Here is a 16,246-nt window from a genome sequence, read left to right as displayed (position 1 = left end):
TTACAATCTTATAATCTAAGTAAAGTGCCTTGACCTGGTGCAGAGGCCCATCTTAGAGCTGCCATGCCGTCTCCTACTTCCTCTCCATAAGCTGGTTTAGTGGAATTCATTTCTGCTTGCCTCCTTTGGACTTTTGTTCCTGTCAGTCTCACCTCCTAGAATATTCTCCTTTTCCCTCTCCAGTCAAAAGTTCTGACCGTCCTCCAAAGTCCATATCCAGAGCTCTTTCGGATTCCTTCCCTTAGAAGGAATTTCTCCTCCTAAGGAAATGCTTTACTGCCCACCTCCATAGCACTTCGCTTTTGTCTCTTCTTGCATATGAATCAAATTCAACCTTCTGTTATAGTTAATTATATATTGGCCTTTCCCTTCATATAAGATTGCAAGCTGCTATAAAGTAGGACCTATCTTTTATCATCTTTGTTCCTTCCACAGTATAATGTAAGCCCCAAATAACCCTACTGATAACAGCATTCCCATTTTATAGATGTGCTCCTGAATGCACACCTCTTAGTTTGAATGGGAAACAAACTTTATTATATTCCTTTCTGGTGGGTTTCTATTGAAGTCTGAAAATATGGAATCTCCAAGGAGTCTGCAACCATGTAGGTACTTCACATGCCACGTGTGGTCAAGGTTAAGTTAAATTGACAGGCACAGGAGGCAAGGCTTCTAATTTTATATGTGACTTTGTATAATCTGTACATTATTTAGCCTGTAAGTAGTGAGGGAAAGGTGGGCTCTCTACACATGCCTTAAAATGTTCTTGAATATTTTCATTACATATTATCTTTGTATGACACATATTAAACAAAGTCTTCACATGCATGTGATGTCCTATCTTTATGATGGTGCGTACTTTGTCTAGAATCGGACAGATGTGCAGTGCCAACACCGATGGCAGAAAGTGCTAAATCCCGAGCTCATCAAGGGTCCTTGGACCAAAGAAGAAGATCAGAGAGTAAGTTTTGTTTTCATGGATATGTGTATTAAAATTAAGAACATTTCCCAGACATCTTTGTTGGATGTTTCCCCAGCCAAGGAAGCAGGTAAAGTGAGCAAACAGGAAGTAAAGGACTCTGGTCCCATATTTCCAGTGAATGAAAACAGACTTTTAGAAGTGTTCTATAGAACTTGTAACACTCAAGAATGATTACACTGACTCATTACATAACATTAAAACACAGGTTATTTTTGTGTGTTTATCTGAAGGTGATAGAGCTTGTACAGAAATACGGTCCGAAACGTTGGTCTGTTATTGCCAAGCACTTAAAAGGGAGAATTGGAAAACAATGTAGGGAGAGGTGGCATAACCACTTGAATCCAGAAGTTAAGAAAACCTCCTGGACAGAAGAGGAAGACAGAATTATTTACCAGGCACACAAGAGACTGGGGAACAGATGGGCAGAAATCGCAAAGCTACTGCCTGGACGGTAATACTATGTCAAACAATATATTGATTGGGAAGAATGAGGGAGCGGGTTTCTAATATTCTGTTTTAAATGTATGAACAAATTACATACCATCAGTCATGTTTTATTTAGAACCAGAAAAAAATCTTATAGTTTATCTGGTGGAGGACTTTTAGGATCCATCCAGTGGTAAGCCTTGGGCTAAATCTTTTTTTTTTTTTTTTCCTGTGCTGGGTATTGAACCCAGGGCCTTGTGTTTGACAGGCAAGCACTCTTCAAACTGAGCTATATCCCCAGTCCCTGGGCTAAATCTTTGAACTTTCCTTAGCTGCAGTTTCCCATTTGCAAAATAAGTAATAATCTATTTCATGGAGCCAATGTTAGGATCAAAGTAAAATGAATGTCAGAGCACTCTGTAAACTGCAGAACTCTAAACACAGAAAGAAACTGAAGGTAGACAGTCTATCAATCAGTTTAGTGACTGGTTACCATTTTGGTAGCTGCTTAGCTTCTCTTCCAAATACCTGCCTTCATTTCATTATGCCATGTGACTAACTTTTTTTTTTTTTTTTACTTTGAGTAAAGAGATAATGTATTTCTAGAGTTATCATACTTTTTTCAGGTTTCTAAATAATGTCAATATAATGCTTTCTTTTCAATGATCAAGGCAAGAAAATTACCTCATTATGAAGGATAACTATGGAAGCTCATTTTTGTCCCATATTCCTCACTTAAATAGTATATAACTGAATTTTCTTATTTTGGAAAATATTTTTTACTACAACTTTTAAGGTAGAAAATATTAAAGATATTTTTATTCTTGAGCTTCCTAATGCAAAAATGGAGAAAGGGTAGTTTCAAAGATGACTTATGCTATGTTTTTTTTGTTGTTGTTGTTATTGTTGTTTTTTGTTTTGTTTTTTGTTTTTTGTTTTTTGTGATGCTCCAAAGCATTTGCTCCCTCAGTGTTTAGTAAAATCTTAGAAAATCCAAGAGATTAGTCAAAAGTGGCCTTTTCTTTCCTATGGAGGATACATTATTGACTCTTCTAAGGGATGATTCAGTTTCCTCTTACTTTAGCACACATTCTCCTACCTCCTTGGTAATAGGAAAAGGTTGACTTAAAATGGTTTCTCTTTCTTTGAATTGAGAAACTTTCTGAGAATGGAAAGACATTAGTAAAAATGCTTTGCAGTTTGAAAATATCCAGGAGTTATCGTTCTTCCCTTTGGGATCCACTTTCTCACCTCTGTCTGGCTCTAGGAACAATGGGTGCTTTTCAAAAGGTAGGAAGGGTTTTTGACACAAAATTTCTCACTAGTGCTGTAAGAGCTAAAGAGTAGACACTGAGGCAGCATGATTATCATTCCCAAACTGTACCAAGTCCCTATTGTGGTGGGTAGGCCCTACTAAGCCATTCTTGAAGGAGTAATTTTTTTAGGACAGCTAGAATTTTTAGTTTGCATTAGAGTCTTATACCACAAATGGTCAGGATCAACACTGAAGGGTTATTGTGTTGAAAATTCTTCCTTACCTCGGACACAAAATGATGAAAAGATACAAAAGTTTATAGAAAGCTCCATACATTCCAGATTATATAAATAAGAGAAAACAGTGGATTTTAAATTTGGCTACGGGGAAAGCAAGATCTCAGCAGGTGGAAAAGAGCAAAACAATTAAAAAGAGAAAACAACTGTTAGTGGAAACAAAGGAAAGATTTCTGTTAGAAACAGTTTTCTGTCAATTAACTCTAATCTGAATTGAAATTTTTGTAAAATTTTTATGTGATATATTTCTGTGCAGAACTGATAATGCTATCAAGAACCACTGGAATTCTACAATGCGTAGGAAGGTGGAACAGGAAGGTTATCTGCAGGAGTCTTCTAAAGCCAGCCAGCCAACAGTGGCCACAGGCTTCCAGAAGAACAATCACTTGATGGGTTTTGCTCATGCACCACCTTCATCTCAACTCGCTCCAACTGGCCAGCCCTCAGTCAACAGTGACTATTCCTATTACCACATTTCTGAAGCACAAAACGTAAGCCATTCCTGAGAATTTACTTTAGTGAAAGACATGGTCATTTTTGCTGCAGGTAATAATAATACTTTGCAGTCATATTCTTTTCAGAGAGGTTTCCTAAACATAACTATGATCAATCTTCACCTGTACCCCTTGAAGTAGATCAGGGTAGATATGGGTATCCCTGAATCATGTGTCTGGAAATGAGGATGGCAAAGTGATTTTCTCCAGGGTTACAGAGTCATGGTAGTGCCAGGTAGAATTCAAGTTGTTTGATTCCAACTCATTACTTCAAATCTAATTTAAAATTAGAGTTTGGATACAAAATTTTCTTAAAGTGCTGCTAAAGAAGCATGGGGGAAGGGAGAGATACATTTTTTCAATATTTTTCTCTTCCAAAATGAAAAGTGAATGTAATATTACATTTAAAGAGAAAATAGTTTGACACCAATGGATAGGTTGTTAAGTTAATTCTGGTAGTGATCTAGCTAAAATTTGGTTTTTGTTCCAGTTAATGTTTACCTTTTTACTCTGAGTCAAGAGCAGAGCTTTATGGCATTGATACTCCAATGTCCCCTTTTATCTTCCTTTTGGATTGGTGTGATTCCTTCCTCGGTTCTAGATATTTATAAGTACGGAAAGAAAGAAATTTTAGAAAAAAGAATAAAGAAGAAAAATCAAGGAATGTTAATCTTAGAACTAACAATAATAAATGATGAAATTTACCCAAGAATACAGAGCTTATATGCAAATGTTAGGCAAAACATATTCGTGAATAGTTTTTACTCTTCTCTCTCTGTTCCCTGAATTTGACTACAGACTTTCCAGAAAGGTCTCAGGTGAATGAATTATCATAAGCGGTTCTGTGCTTTTTATCAAAAATAATAACTATTCTAAGAAAAATATTCTGTTACAAGCAGCTAGTACTATCCCTTTTTCCCATGAAAACTTTTCATACATTCACAAATGTATTTTAGGTTATATTTTCCATTGTGTTTTTTTTCTCTAATGAATGCTTCCTGCTGGGATGGATGAACATGTTAAATTTCTTTCATTATATTGCTTTAGCTGTTCAACCATTTTAAAAAGACCTGGCTAAACTTCAAATTAAAGGAGGTTTTTTTGTTGTTATTTAATTGTTTAGTGAATTTTATCAGTAGAGTACTTTCCCCCTTCTGTCCCAGAATAAAACCTCAGGAAGCCAAATCCCCTGAAGCATATGTAACCATGAATGACTCGGCCTTTGTTTTCCCTTTTTGATCTAGGTCTCCAGTCATGTTCCATATCCTGTAGCTTTACATGTAAATATAGTTAATGTTCCTCAGCCAGCTGCTGCAGCCATTCAGGTAAGATTCTCTTAGAAAGAAACTCATTATCTGGGCAAGGCACTGCTTTTAAGAAATGCTTTATTTCTTTTATTTAGACACTTATTTTCACCTGACCAACTGAAGTAAAAAGAAAAGGTAATAGTAGAGAGGAGGGTGGAATTCAGGCTAGCAGTCTCTCAATTGTGGCTTCTGGAGAATTTGCTCTAGAATTTTCTGATGTTCATTGTTATAAGTTGAAACAATTCATTAGTCAGCATCCACTCTAGCCTCAGATTTCCCATTGCTGCCTTAAGTCTGAAATCACATTCAGCAAGATTTCTGTAGTGGTAATATCTGACTGGTCTTGGTTTCACACTGAGGCTTCTTGGGCTGTGTGGTACCTTAAGACTCCAGGCTACAACCACTATATTTGCAGCTTCCAATCAGACCTTTGCTTCCCCCTCCCCTCAACTTCTAATTTCAGAGACACTATAATGATGAAGACCCTGAGAAAGAAAAACGAATAAAGGAATTAGAGTTGCTCCTAATGTCGACTGAAAATGAGCTCAAAGGACAGCAGGCATTACCAGTAAGAATGTCACTGTGTACTTGGGGGGATGGTTTGCAGTTTTACCCCAATACTCTTCTGTATCCTTTGTCTTCTCTTCTAAATATTACACCAGCCAAGACTCTATCTATCAATTAACAATGTTTAAACAGAAGAAGGTGATAGTAAAACAAAAAAAATACTGTTGGTATCAGAATGTATATTAACTAAATTGGAAGTAGTCTTTTTCTATTCCAGTAGAAACAAATTTCATTTGTGCTTTTTATCACCCTTTTTTTTCCCCCTCCTGGACTGTGATCAGTTCAAAGATTAGCAAGGATAAAATAAAAGGAGCATTGCAATTTTTTTTACAAAGCTTTGTACTATATGCTATTCGTTTCATTTTTTTTCTTTTTCTCTCATTTCTTAATCTGATTTCCATGTTTTCTAATTGCAAACATGATTCAATGCATATTTAGTACTACATATAAAAGAATTTTAATATATTTTATGTATTTATCATTAAATGTATATATTTATTATATATTTTATTTTATATACATATTTATATGTGTATATATAAAAAACACTGATGCATAAACGTCACTCTTTTTGTGTGCATGCATGAAAGCTATGTGGTTCATTACTGAATTCTGACATCTTTTTTAGTAATTGGGCAGCAAACTGGGAAGGCAGCTTGTACTTTTTAACAAATGTAGTTAGCCAACAAAATGAATAAAAGAGAAGTGATACCCAGTAGGTATTCTTAGGGGTAAATTTCTTTTTTGTTAAATAATAAATGATTATGTGCACATGCTAGTTTGACCACTCAACCACTTTTTAACTTTAATGTTTTGCAATTTCTCCTGTTGCGTGGTCATGCTGAAAGGAGACTTCTGTTAATTTGCTCTTCTGCTTTCCTAACCACGCTGATTCGGCAGCCCTTCACTGCTTCAGTGCAGTCTATATCTTTATAAAGGGAAAGAAGCAACAAGAACATGTGCACATAAAAGCAGCTCTAACTCTTGAATTCTCTAGCCTTTTTAGTAGGCTAGAATGCAAATAAGACAATTCTTAACTCAAAGCAAACATTGATGAACCTTTTGCGAATTGTATTCAAGTTGATTTCCTAAGACATTCAGTATGAGAACTTTGTACTTTGTAGCACAGTCCCATGATTTGAAGTTTTAACAAAAAGATAACAACGAAGGTAATCGTGTAAGTACAAACTAGAGCACTGTTAAAAAGCAGGGGCTTGCATTGACAAAAAGGAAACATCTTGACAACTGTTTCATAGGCATAAGTTTTGGGTGATGCAACTACTTTTATCTTTCCTCCAACAGCATCAGATACCTTGTGCAACATCATTGCTCTAAGTTCCTTCTTCCTTTCTTCTCCCCCACTCTCTCTTTATTTCTACACACCCCCCACCCCTTCCTCAGACACAGAACCACACATGCAGCTACCCGGTGTGGCACAGCACCTCCATTGCAGACCACACCAGACCTCATGGGGACAGTGCACCTGTTTCCTGTTTGGGAGAACACCACTCCACTCCGTCTCTGCCAGTGGATCCTAGCTCCCTACCTGAAGAAAGCGCCTCACCTGCAAGGTGCATGATCGTCCACCAGGGCACCATTCTGGATAATGTTAAGAACTTCTTAGAGTTTGCAGAAACACTCCAATTTATAGATTCTGTAAGTAGAATTGTTAAGCCACATTAATGTTTCTGGAAGGAGCTTAGAAAATTCATTTCATAACTCTTTGCCATTTTCTATAGTAAATGTTATTGGTCTAAATTCATGTAAAGGTAAAATGAATTTAGTCTTAGTGAATATGTTTTTTCAGAGATCTAATTTCATAGGCTACCAAGACAAAAGAGCTGTTTACACTTTTCCTTCAAAAGGCATACTTTAAAAAAAAAAAAATAACAAAGTTGATGACCTATAAAGCAGGACTACAGCTTTCCTTCAAGAGGCGTATTTACAAAAATAAATAAATAAATAACAAAGTCGATGGCTTATAAAGCAGAGCTTAGCTATGGGACTGGTGTTTGAGTGACTTTTAACTGATCTTTTATTTTGCTTTCTTCTTTGGGCTGCTCTAGAATATTGCTTTGCTTTTGGATAGCACATTAAGAATTATGTTTACTGAGAGCTTAAAGCAAAGTGTATTTGAAATAAATAATCAGTTCATTGGTAGACATGGCTTTCTCTGTAAAATACTGAACATTTACTATCTGTCCCATTGACTCACCAAGATAAAGCATTCTTAGTGAAACAAACTGGAGTTCAGCCTCCACTCAGCAGATACTCCCTTCATTTCCTGGGGTTCCTAGTTGGTTAAAAAAAAAAAAACATTTATTGTGTACTTGCTGGACAGGATATGGATATTGCTGCTGTGTGCCTTCTAGAAAGGTTTGCTGTTTGCTTTGGATTGCATGTGGATGATAGGATGCCAGGAGCTCCCCGTAGCACATGTACAGGACCAACCTCAAGCAGCTCCTGGACCCCTCTAATGCACGGTGACAAACCACTGTTACCTTTGCTCCTGGAAGAAGTTCAGCATATGGGCCCCAGGTTTTCTGTGCGCTTAGCATGTCTTTCTCAGTGCTGTTTCAGGTGATGATGGCACACATCTTGCACACACTGTCTCAGAGCTCTGTGCCTCCCACATTGTTTCAGGATTCTTCATCATGGTGTGATCTCAGCAGTTTTGAATTCTCTGAAGAAGCAGCTTTTTCACCTAGCCAGCATCCTGCAGGCAAAGGCCTCCAGCTTCAGCAAAGAGAGGGCAATGGAAATAGCCCTGCAGGAGAGCCTAACCCGAGGGTGAACAACCCTCCCAGGGCCTTACCTCCTGCAAGGCACAGCACAATTCCACTGGTCATCCTTCGAAAAAAGCGGGGCCAGGCCAGCCCCTTAGCCACTGGAGACTCTAGCTCCTTCCTATTTGCTGACGTCAGCAGTGCAAGTCCCAAGCGTTCCCCTGTCAAAAGCCTGCCCTTCTCTCCCTCGCAGGTAGAGCACAATTTCTGCACAGCTGTTACTAATTTGCAACAGACATCTGAGCCTTAATAATCTAGAAACTAATCCTTTGGAACAAATGACTATTGCTGCCCTTGCTGATTTCATTCTGGCACTGAATCTAGCTGTGGCTGAGACCTGTTGCCTCCCAGAGTTTAGGCTGGCTGCAGGCTAGCTGATGGTTTAGTCCTAATTCTTACTTTTACTTTATTTGGAAGATAGTTGCATGGGATGTGCTATTTCCTTTCACACTAGAGTGTAGCATTTCTGTCCCTTCTTCTAGTCCTATATGATCCCTTGATTTTAAAATATTAACATGTTTCTGCCTCTTTGTTCATTTATCATTATGTGATTCACTGACCCCAGGAAGGAGGGAACCAAATTATGATTATATAACATTTGGGTTGCAACTGGAAATTGAAATTTCAGTCCATCTTTGAGTGGGAATGTGGAGGGAGAGAATGAAGAAACAATGCTTACGGAAAATAATTTAAAATTTTCAACATTGACTCTTTTCAGTTGTGCCATATTTTATTAGTGAAGTTTTGGCCAAAGACTATTCTCATTTCATACAGTTTTTTTGAGGCATAGTAATTATAATATTTATCAGACACTTGTATTCCTAAGTTATTAAAATAATTAAAATTATAGATAATCTGGCACTTTCCAATTTTGTCTGTTGAGCTTGTTTGAAGAACAGCTTTAAGTATAAACAAATGATGCCCCACCAAAATATATATATATACACACATGTACATATATGTACATACATATATATATTTGTATATATGTATATATACATATATATATATATCTTGTTTTTGTACTTTCCAAGCTGTGTTCTGCGGAATATTAGTTCTGCAAGATTTTAATAAATGATGTTCCAGAAAAAAAAAACCCTAAGTATATTTGAGAAACATTGATTCAAAGTTAGAAACAGTTTCTTTTCAGAAGTACCCTGAATTAGTTAGTTGTCACCACTGTTTTTTTGTTTTGTTTTGTATTTTGGTTTTGAGACAGGGTCTTGTAAGTTGCCTAAGCTCCTATACTCAAGTGATCCTATATCAGCCTCCTATTAAAAAAAAAATATTTTATAACCTTTTTGATGTGAGGTAAAGAGCATGTCTCATTTTCTTTAACAGCAAGTGTCTTTTATGGATAATGATTTGTAGGATTTTGCAAATTTTTCAGTATTGACCCTAGATTTATTTTAGGTGCTCAATTGAAGTAAACAAATCCCTCTCCAACATCATATGATTATTAATATCTCTATTAATTTGCAAAGTGGGTCAGTAAACCATACTTGCTTATTATCTAGGTGTGATTTTAAGTTGGGCTTAATAGAGAATCACTGATTAATCTAAGTAGTTCTTTTCTCTCTCCCTATGTTTAGTTCTTAAACACTTCCAGTAACCATGAAAGCTTAGACTTGGAAACACCTTCTTTAACTTCCACCCCTCTCAATGGTCACAAATTGACTGTTACAACACCGTTTCATAGAGACCAGACTGTGAAAACTCAAAAGGAAAACACCATGTAAGTTCTTGGGTCAAGAAAAAGTATTTATTTATCTTGGTTATATCTAATTAATGGAATATAACCCCCAAGTATCTGATCCACTTGTGTGTAAATGTTACTTGTGTATTTGTAAAATACTGCATATTCCCAGACAGACTATGTCTGTCCTAGGAATGTTACAGCTCACTAGAGGTAGAAGGTGAGAAAATAAACTAAATTGCCTTTTATAGTTCTCTCCAGTTCCCTATATATGCAGAGGCAGTTTTCATATAATGTTTCCATCTAGTTTGTTTGTTCATTCGGTAGGAATTTTTCTCTCACTAAAAAGATTTCTAACCTTCTTTCTTCTCTGATTATAAACTTCAAAATAAGATTGATCATGGTTCATAGTTCATATTTTTAATCTTAAATTTTCTCTGACATCTTCAGGAATATCTTATGATTACAAGCCAAGGTGTGATTAAACAATCATTTTTATTTGATGAAGGCTTAACCTATTCAAAGAAATGGCAGAGAAAATCAGTATGATTTATAAGAAAACTCTGAAGGAAATCTATTCTTATTATTTCCAAGTACAAAAAAAAATTTAAAGGTTAACATATTTTCTAGTATGAATCTCCTTTTAATGAATAGATAAATTGATTTGTGAATGACATCAGATATTGTAAGGCTTATTATAGTCATTATACAGTCTGACATCATAAAGTCATCTTTCCATTCAGGAAAGATGAAAAATAGTTTAGCACTTTTAGTATTAGGGGTATATAATATTTTGAAATATTTGAAGATATATGATCTACATATTATCTTTTCCCTACTGACTATATGATTAATAAACATATCCAATTCCATAACAGTAGCAAACTTTACTGTGCTTATTGGAAAAAAAATAAATTTGATGAATACAGCAATGTGAGCAACACATGTCTTTATATTAAGCCTCTGCTTGTTCTCTCTTTAAAGGTTTAGAACTCCAGCTATCAAAAGGTCAATCCTAGAAAGCTCGCCAAGAACACCCACACCTTTCAAACATGCACTTGCAGCTCAAGAAATTAAATATGGTCCCCTGAAAATGCTAGTAAGTTTTGGGAAAGTCCTTGGGTATAGTTGACTTATTAGCATAGACAGAAATTTTCCTCTGATGCAAAAATATCCACTCTTTCCTACAGCCTCAGACACCAACTCATCTAGTAGATGATCTACAGGATGTAATCAAACAGGAATCGGATGAATCTGGGATTGTTGCTGAATTTCAAGAGAATGGTCCACCTTTACTGAAGAAAATCAAACAGGAGGTAAACACAAGACCCTATGGAAGGAACAAGCTGTGAATCCTGCTGCCTTTGTTCCTTTGCACAATTTGATGTGTCTGGTCTTGGTGCTATGTGACAGCATTGTTTCTCTTGTAAGGTTTCATACAAGATGCATTCAAAAGGTACTGCCAGACTGTAGGCACCAACCTGTCATTTGGGAAGCCAAGCCACTTCTATCAACTTTGTATTGGGACAGAAAAGATGCTAGGATAAAGGAAAGATAGGACAGAAACTTTCTATTGTACTTTAAAAAAATCACTGGTTATAGATAGATGATAAATATTCCATTTTCTCTCTCCCTTTTTAAAAGAATAAAAAATAGTTTATTCTGAGCCAAATATGAATGACTGTCACTGGGAACACAAATTCAAGTTATCCTGAATGACATGTTCCTGCATTCTCTGATACCATAGAGAATTGGAATTCACATTAAAATGGTAGTATTTTAAATTCATAGTATAGGAAAAAGAAGATCTAACCTGCAAGGATCAAATTTATAGCTTGTTGGAAAGAGGTGTCTCTAACAGGTTGGATAATTTGCTCTTGAAATTATTTTCATGTAAGGTTGAAGGTTTGAGAGACTGGCCAGAAAATTACTGCTGAGAATAAATATTTCATGCAAGTAGTAGTTCTAGAAATGACAAGCACTTGCTGTTTGCTTTTAGGTAGAATCCCCAACTGATAAATCAGGAAACTTCTTCTGCTCAAGTCACTGGGAAGGGGACAGTCTGAATGCTCAACTGTTCACACAGGCATCACCTGTGGCAGAGGCACCAGTAAGTACCCGTGCACCAGTGACCAAGTTGTCCTGCTCTACTGGTAACTCAAAATCCTGGGTGTGGTATGTGGGGTCACTGTGGTTTCAGTACTCACTCTTCAATGCATCTGGTTTCAAAACAGTTTCTCCTGCATTTTTAAAAAAAAAAGATTATTAATGTAGAATATAAAGTTGAGATTTTTATTTATGTATTCAAGACAGATTCTGTTCCACTGCATATTTTTTCATTGTTTTCTTGTGGTTTTAGGATCCTTACCATTTAAAAAATCTGCTACATGGACATTTCCATGAAAACAACGTTAATTTTCACATTTTCCTTGAATTTATTTGTCTTCTAGATGCAGTATTTCCTTCTCATTATGCTGTCTCTTGTTTGGTATTATGTAGTATCTAGCATGGTGCTAACCATATTGTCTGTAGTAGATACCCAGCATTGTACCAGTATAGGAATCCTTTGATATCCACAGATGATTAGCTCCAAAACTTCCCTCATATCCAGATCTGCAAAAGCTGAAGTGTCTTATACAAAATGGTTCAGCATTTGCACATTACCTATGTACATCCTTTCTGTACTTCAGATCATCTCCAGATTACTTCTAAAACCTGATACAATATAAATGCTATCTAAATAGTTGTTAGACTACATTGTTTAGGGGATAAAGACCAGAATAAAGTCAGTACATAGGTGACTTTCTTCCCAAAGTTTTGGTTCCTGAATACATGGATGTATAGGGCCAACTGTATTGCCTTGCCTTGGTTACCACCATCTTTACAGTTTACAATTAGTGAATAGTTGCCTTTATAGCTTATGGAGAATTCAAGCAAACAATAATTGCTAGTACTTCTTCAATATGTATTAAGTGATGAGTACTAATCTAAGGACTTTAGATGAATTAATTCATGTAATCCTCACAGTAACCCCATAAGGTTATAACATTATTACTTCCATTATAGCAACTAGAAAATTGGGTAGTTTAGTCATTTGCTCAAGATTATATATATACCTCATGGGGCTGGTTCTGGATTATAACTCTGAAAGTGTGGCTCTAAATTCTAAAAATCCGTATTAGTGTGACTTTATACCATTAATACAACTGTAAAATATTTCTGTCCCAGTATATGAAATAAAGAATCCACATCCCAGAGCTTAGAATATCCTTTATTTTTAAAAGCATGGACTTATGTATTCATTTAGAAGATGGATTTTGAGTGCATATCGCATTCTTAGAACAAGATGGGACCCTAAAGCTTTTCGGGTTCTGGTGATGTTTGCCACAGTGGTGTGAGGGTTAGTATATCCTTCTTAGCTCACAGGGAAGAAACTTCCTGGCAGATGCCTGCATTTCTTCATGCTAATGAGTATCATTTCATAGTAATCTCCTCTCAGTGGTGTTAGGATTGTTGGCTCTCATATTATCCAAGCTCATTTAAATTTCAAATGATTCTCTTTCCCTTTAGAATATTCTTACAAGCTCCGTTTTAATGACACCAGTATCAGAAGATGAAGACAATGTTCTCAAAGCATTCACAGTACCTAAAAACAGGTCCCTCGTGAGTCCCTTGCAGGTAATTACTATTCCAACACAGGTATCTTAAAATTAATTCACTGAAGGTTGTTATTGTTGTTTTTAACATACTAGATGTAGAGGAGTTGTGTTTTAAAGTGACATCTTAATGTCTAGAAAACCTCTTACAATTTTTGGTACTACTCTTATGAGACATGCTGGAAATTTTCATAAGAACAGGTCCTCCAAGCATGAAGGTAAACATTTTTTACTGTGACTAAGATCATGGATTACCCGGGAATCAGTATCTCCTTCAGCTTGAACACATTTTTTAAAGTGTCTACATAGTTTACTTTTTGTTTCAAAATTCTTCTTTTCTATGCTCTATCACTAAACAATTAAAGCTCTGAGATTGGTTAAATTTTAAATGAAATTATCGAGACAAAATAATTGCAGTGTATTTGACCATCAGAATAAAAAAGGCAACTGTCAATGCTTGTGGCTAATCCATGATGGACCATCTGCTATCAGGTTTTAATATCAAAGGAGATTTTCCTTATAGTTGTGTGTTGAGAATATACAACACATTCCCAAACTAATCCTGAGCCAAATGTAAATAAGAATGCAAATTTTCTCCTCCAAATTATTTAAAGCAGTTCCCAACATTAAAGGGCCTAGTAGTATCCAGCCAGCTGTAGGGCCCTCCCCTCTGTCCTCTTGTGCTACTTAGAGGGAAACCCCTCACCCTCCCTGCAGGTGGAGAGCCTAGATTCAGAAGGGGAAAGTCCTATTTGATGCTGGAGGTTACAAGCACTGCACCAGGAGCGGCCAGGTCCCTTATAGGGCTTTCCTGTCATAGTGTTGGGCCTTCATACTCCAACTTGTGAGCATCTTAAAACTCCCTTCTAAAGTATTTGTGACACTTAGAATTATTTTTAAAGATATGCAAATACAGCTGGAAAGGTCGTAGGCACATTCATTTATTAATTCAGAGAGATCACTTTCCTGTGGCCTCTCTCAGACACCATGTGCTTTGGTAAGAGATGTCTGGGAACTGGATTATGGAGCAGGGAGTGTCAGAACTTGTGGGCGATCAGAAGTTCTAAGTCAGTCAGGCTTGGGCAGGCCCCCTGGAGAGGACTCAGTATATCACAAAGAATTGGGAGGTGAGAAAACAAACACCATCGGGATGTCAGAGGGCAACAGAAAAGGGAGTAGAAGCTCAGGGCAAAGTGGTAGCCATTTCAGAGTTTTACCTAGACCTGATCCTGGGTCTAGAAGAGAAACACTTTCTTTGTTTTCCTTTGATCCTTGGTATCCAGAGCATAGAATTTGACTGAAGCTATTAGTATTTTAGTTAGATTAAGTTAAGAGATTAACTTAATTTAATAGATTGTTTTATGCGTATTTTATAACCTAGCCTGGGACACAACCTGTATTTGTAGTAGTATAGAAAAAATGTATTTTGAGCTGAGTATGGCTGTACACACCTGTAATCTCCCAGGTATTCCTGAAGCCAATGCAGGAAGATTGCAAATCCAAGACCAGCTTCAGCAACATAGTGAGACTGTCTCAAAAACAAAACAAAACAAAAAGAATGTAACTCAGTGGCAAAGCACCCTGGGTTCAAGTCCCAATACCACAAACACAAAAAGGCAAAGAGAAAATGCATTCTAAATGTGTCAAAGAGCAAGCATGTAAATATAATTGGGGAACAGTAATCATTACCTAAAATGAAAAACCCTGATTTTTCTAACATAGAATCCTAATAGCTTTTGGCCTATCCAAACACTGTTTGGGCAAAACCATTCAGAATTGAATATGGTGCTGATATAAAATATATATTATATAAAAGACAGCAATAATGTCAGTATTTATGAAAGTAGTTTGATTTATTTTTTGCCACAGAACTTTTAATGTTATTCAAGTTTTTAAAAAATTTAATATGGAAATATGTTAATATTTACATTTTATTTCATGGAAATATTGATTAACTTTGAACCTCAAATTTAAGTAGCAGCTGTTGTATTAACCTGTGTTTTCTAGTACACAGTGGATCTTATTTGGCACTTTACACATTCCAATATCTGAATGCTGAGACTAAGTCCTGTGTGCACATTGCGTGGTAAGATGATATTTGTCACTTCCACCAACTGAATAATTGAGACATAACAGTTAACTTAGAGTCAGTGCTTCTATATATACAGTATGGCTTACTGATTTACACTGATCAAATATTTTTAATAATCTGCTATAACAGATAACTCATTTTGTTTTATGTCATGGAACCTAGCTTCTGGTACTGCAGAAATGTGTGATTTCTAAAATGTTTCAAACTTTTGTGCTAAATACTGAAAATGTATCAAGCAATTCTAACTATTAAAACACCAATATTTAATATAATCTTGATTCAAAATATTATATAATAATTCCCTCTATCCAAGGAATATATGTTTTTCCAAGACCTCTGGGAGTGTCTGAATCTATGCATAGTGACAAACCCTGTATATACCCCGATTTTTCTGTACACACTCACACACACACAGATGATAAAGTATAATTTATAAATTAGGCACAGTAAGAGATTAATAACAGCAATAAAATAGAATAAGTATAATAATATACTGTAATAAAAGTTTTTTAAAACTCAAGAATTGATTTTTTTTCTGTTTAATAATTTCAGATTATGGTTGACCTTGTCTAATTGGAATTACAGAAAGCAAAACCAAGGATAAGGGGGGGGACCACTCTTTATGTTTTTATGCATTTTGGTAATTTTGCTTGTTTAAAACATAATGCCATTTCATATATTTCTATTGA

The 16,246-nt window shown here is 36.0% G+C and overlaps 1 protein-coding gene across 2 annotated transcripts in view; it reads left to right on the top strand.

Annotated features, from left to right (window-relative positions):
* The window catches only part of Myb (MYB proto-oncogene, transcription factor), a 33,364-nt gene that overhangs the window by 7,180 nt on the left and 9,938 nt on the right, over window positions 1-16,246 (top strand). Inside the window, exons 4-15 of one of the 2 annotated variants that reach the window (XM_047558387.1) lie at window positions 869-961; window positions 1,213-1,433; window positions 3,216-3,450; window positions 4,698-4,778; window positions 5,224-5,328; window positions 6,729-6,983; window positions 7,971-8,306; window positions 9,706-9,848; window positions 10,794-10,908; window positions 11,000-11,125; window positions 11,809-11,919; window positions 13,380-13,487. In XM_047558387.1, the coding sequence (XP_047414343.1) occupies window positions 869-961; window positions 1,213-1,433; window positions 3,216-3,450; window positions 4,698-4,778; window positions 5,224-5,328; window positions 6,729-6,983; window positions 7,971-8,306; window positions 9,706-9,848; window positions 10,794-10,908; window positions 11,000-11,125; window positions 11,809-11,919; window positions 13,380-13,487 (1,929 nt within the window). The remainder of the gene's footprint in view (window positions 1-868; window positions 962-1,212; window positions 1,434-3,215; window positions 3,451-4,697; window positions 4,779-5,223; window positions 5,329-6,728; window positions 6,984-7,970; window positions 8,307-9,705; window positions 9,849-10,793; window positions 10,909-10,999; window positions 11,126-11,808; window positions 11,920-13,379; window positions 13,488-16,246) is intronic. The other variant, XM_047558388.1, reaches the window with a different exon arrangement.

Source organism: Sciurus carolinensis, chromosome 7 (assembly GCF_902686445.1).
Source record: "Sciurus carolinensis chromosome 7, mSciCar1.2, whole genome shotgun sequence".
Lineage (NCBI taxonomy): Eukaryota > Metazoa > Chordata > Mammalia > Rodentia > Sciuridae > Sciurus > Sciurus carolinensis.
Note: the sequence above shows the minus strand (reverse complement) of the source record. Positions and strands in the feature narration are given on the sequence as shown.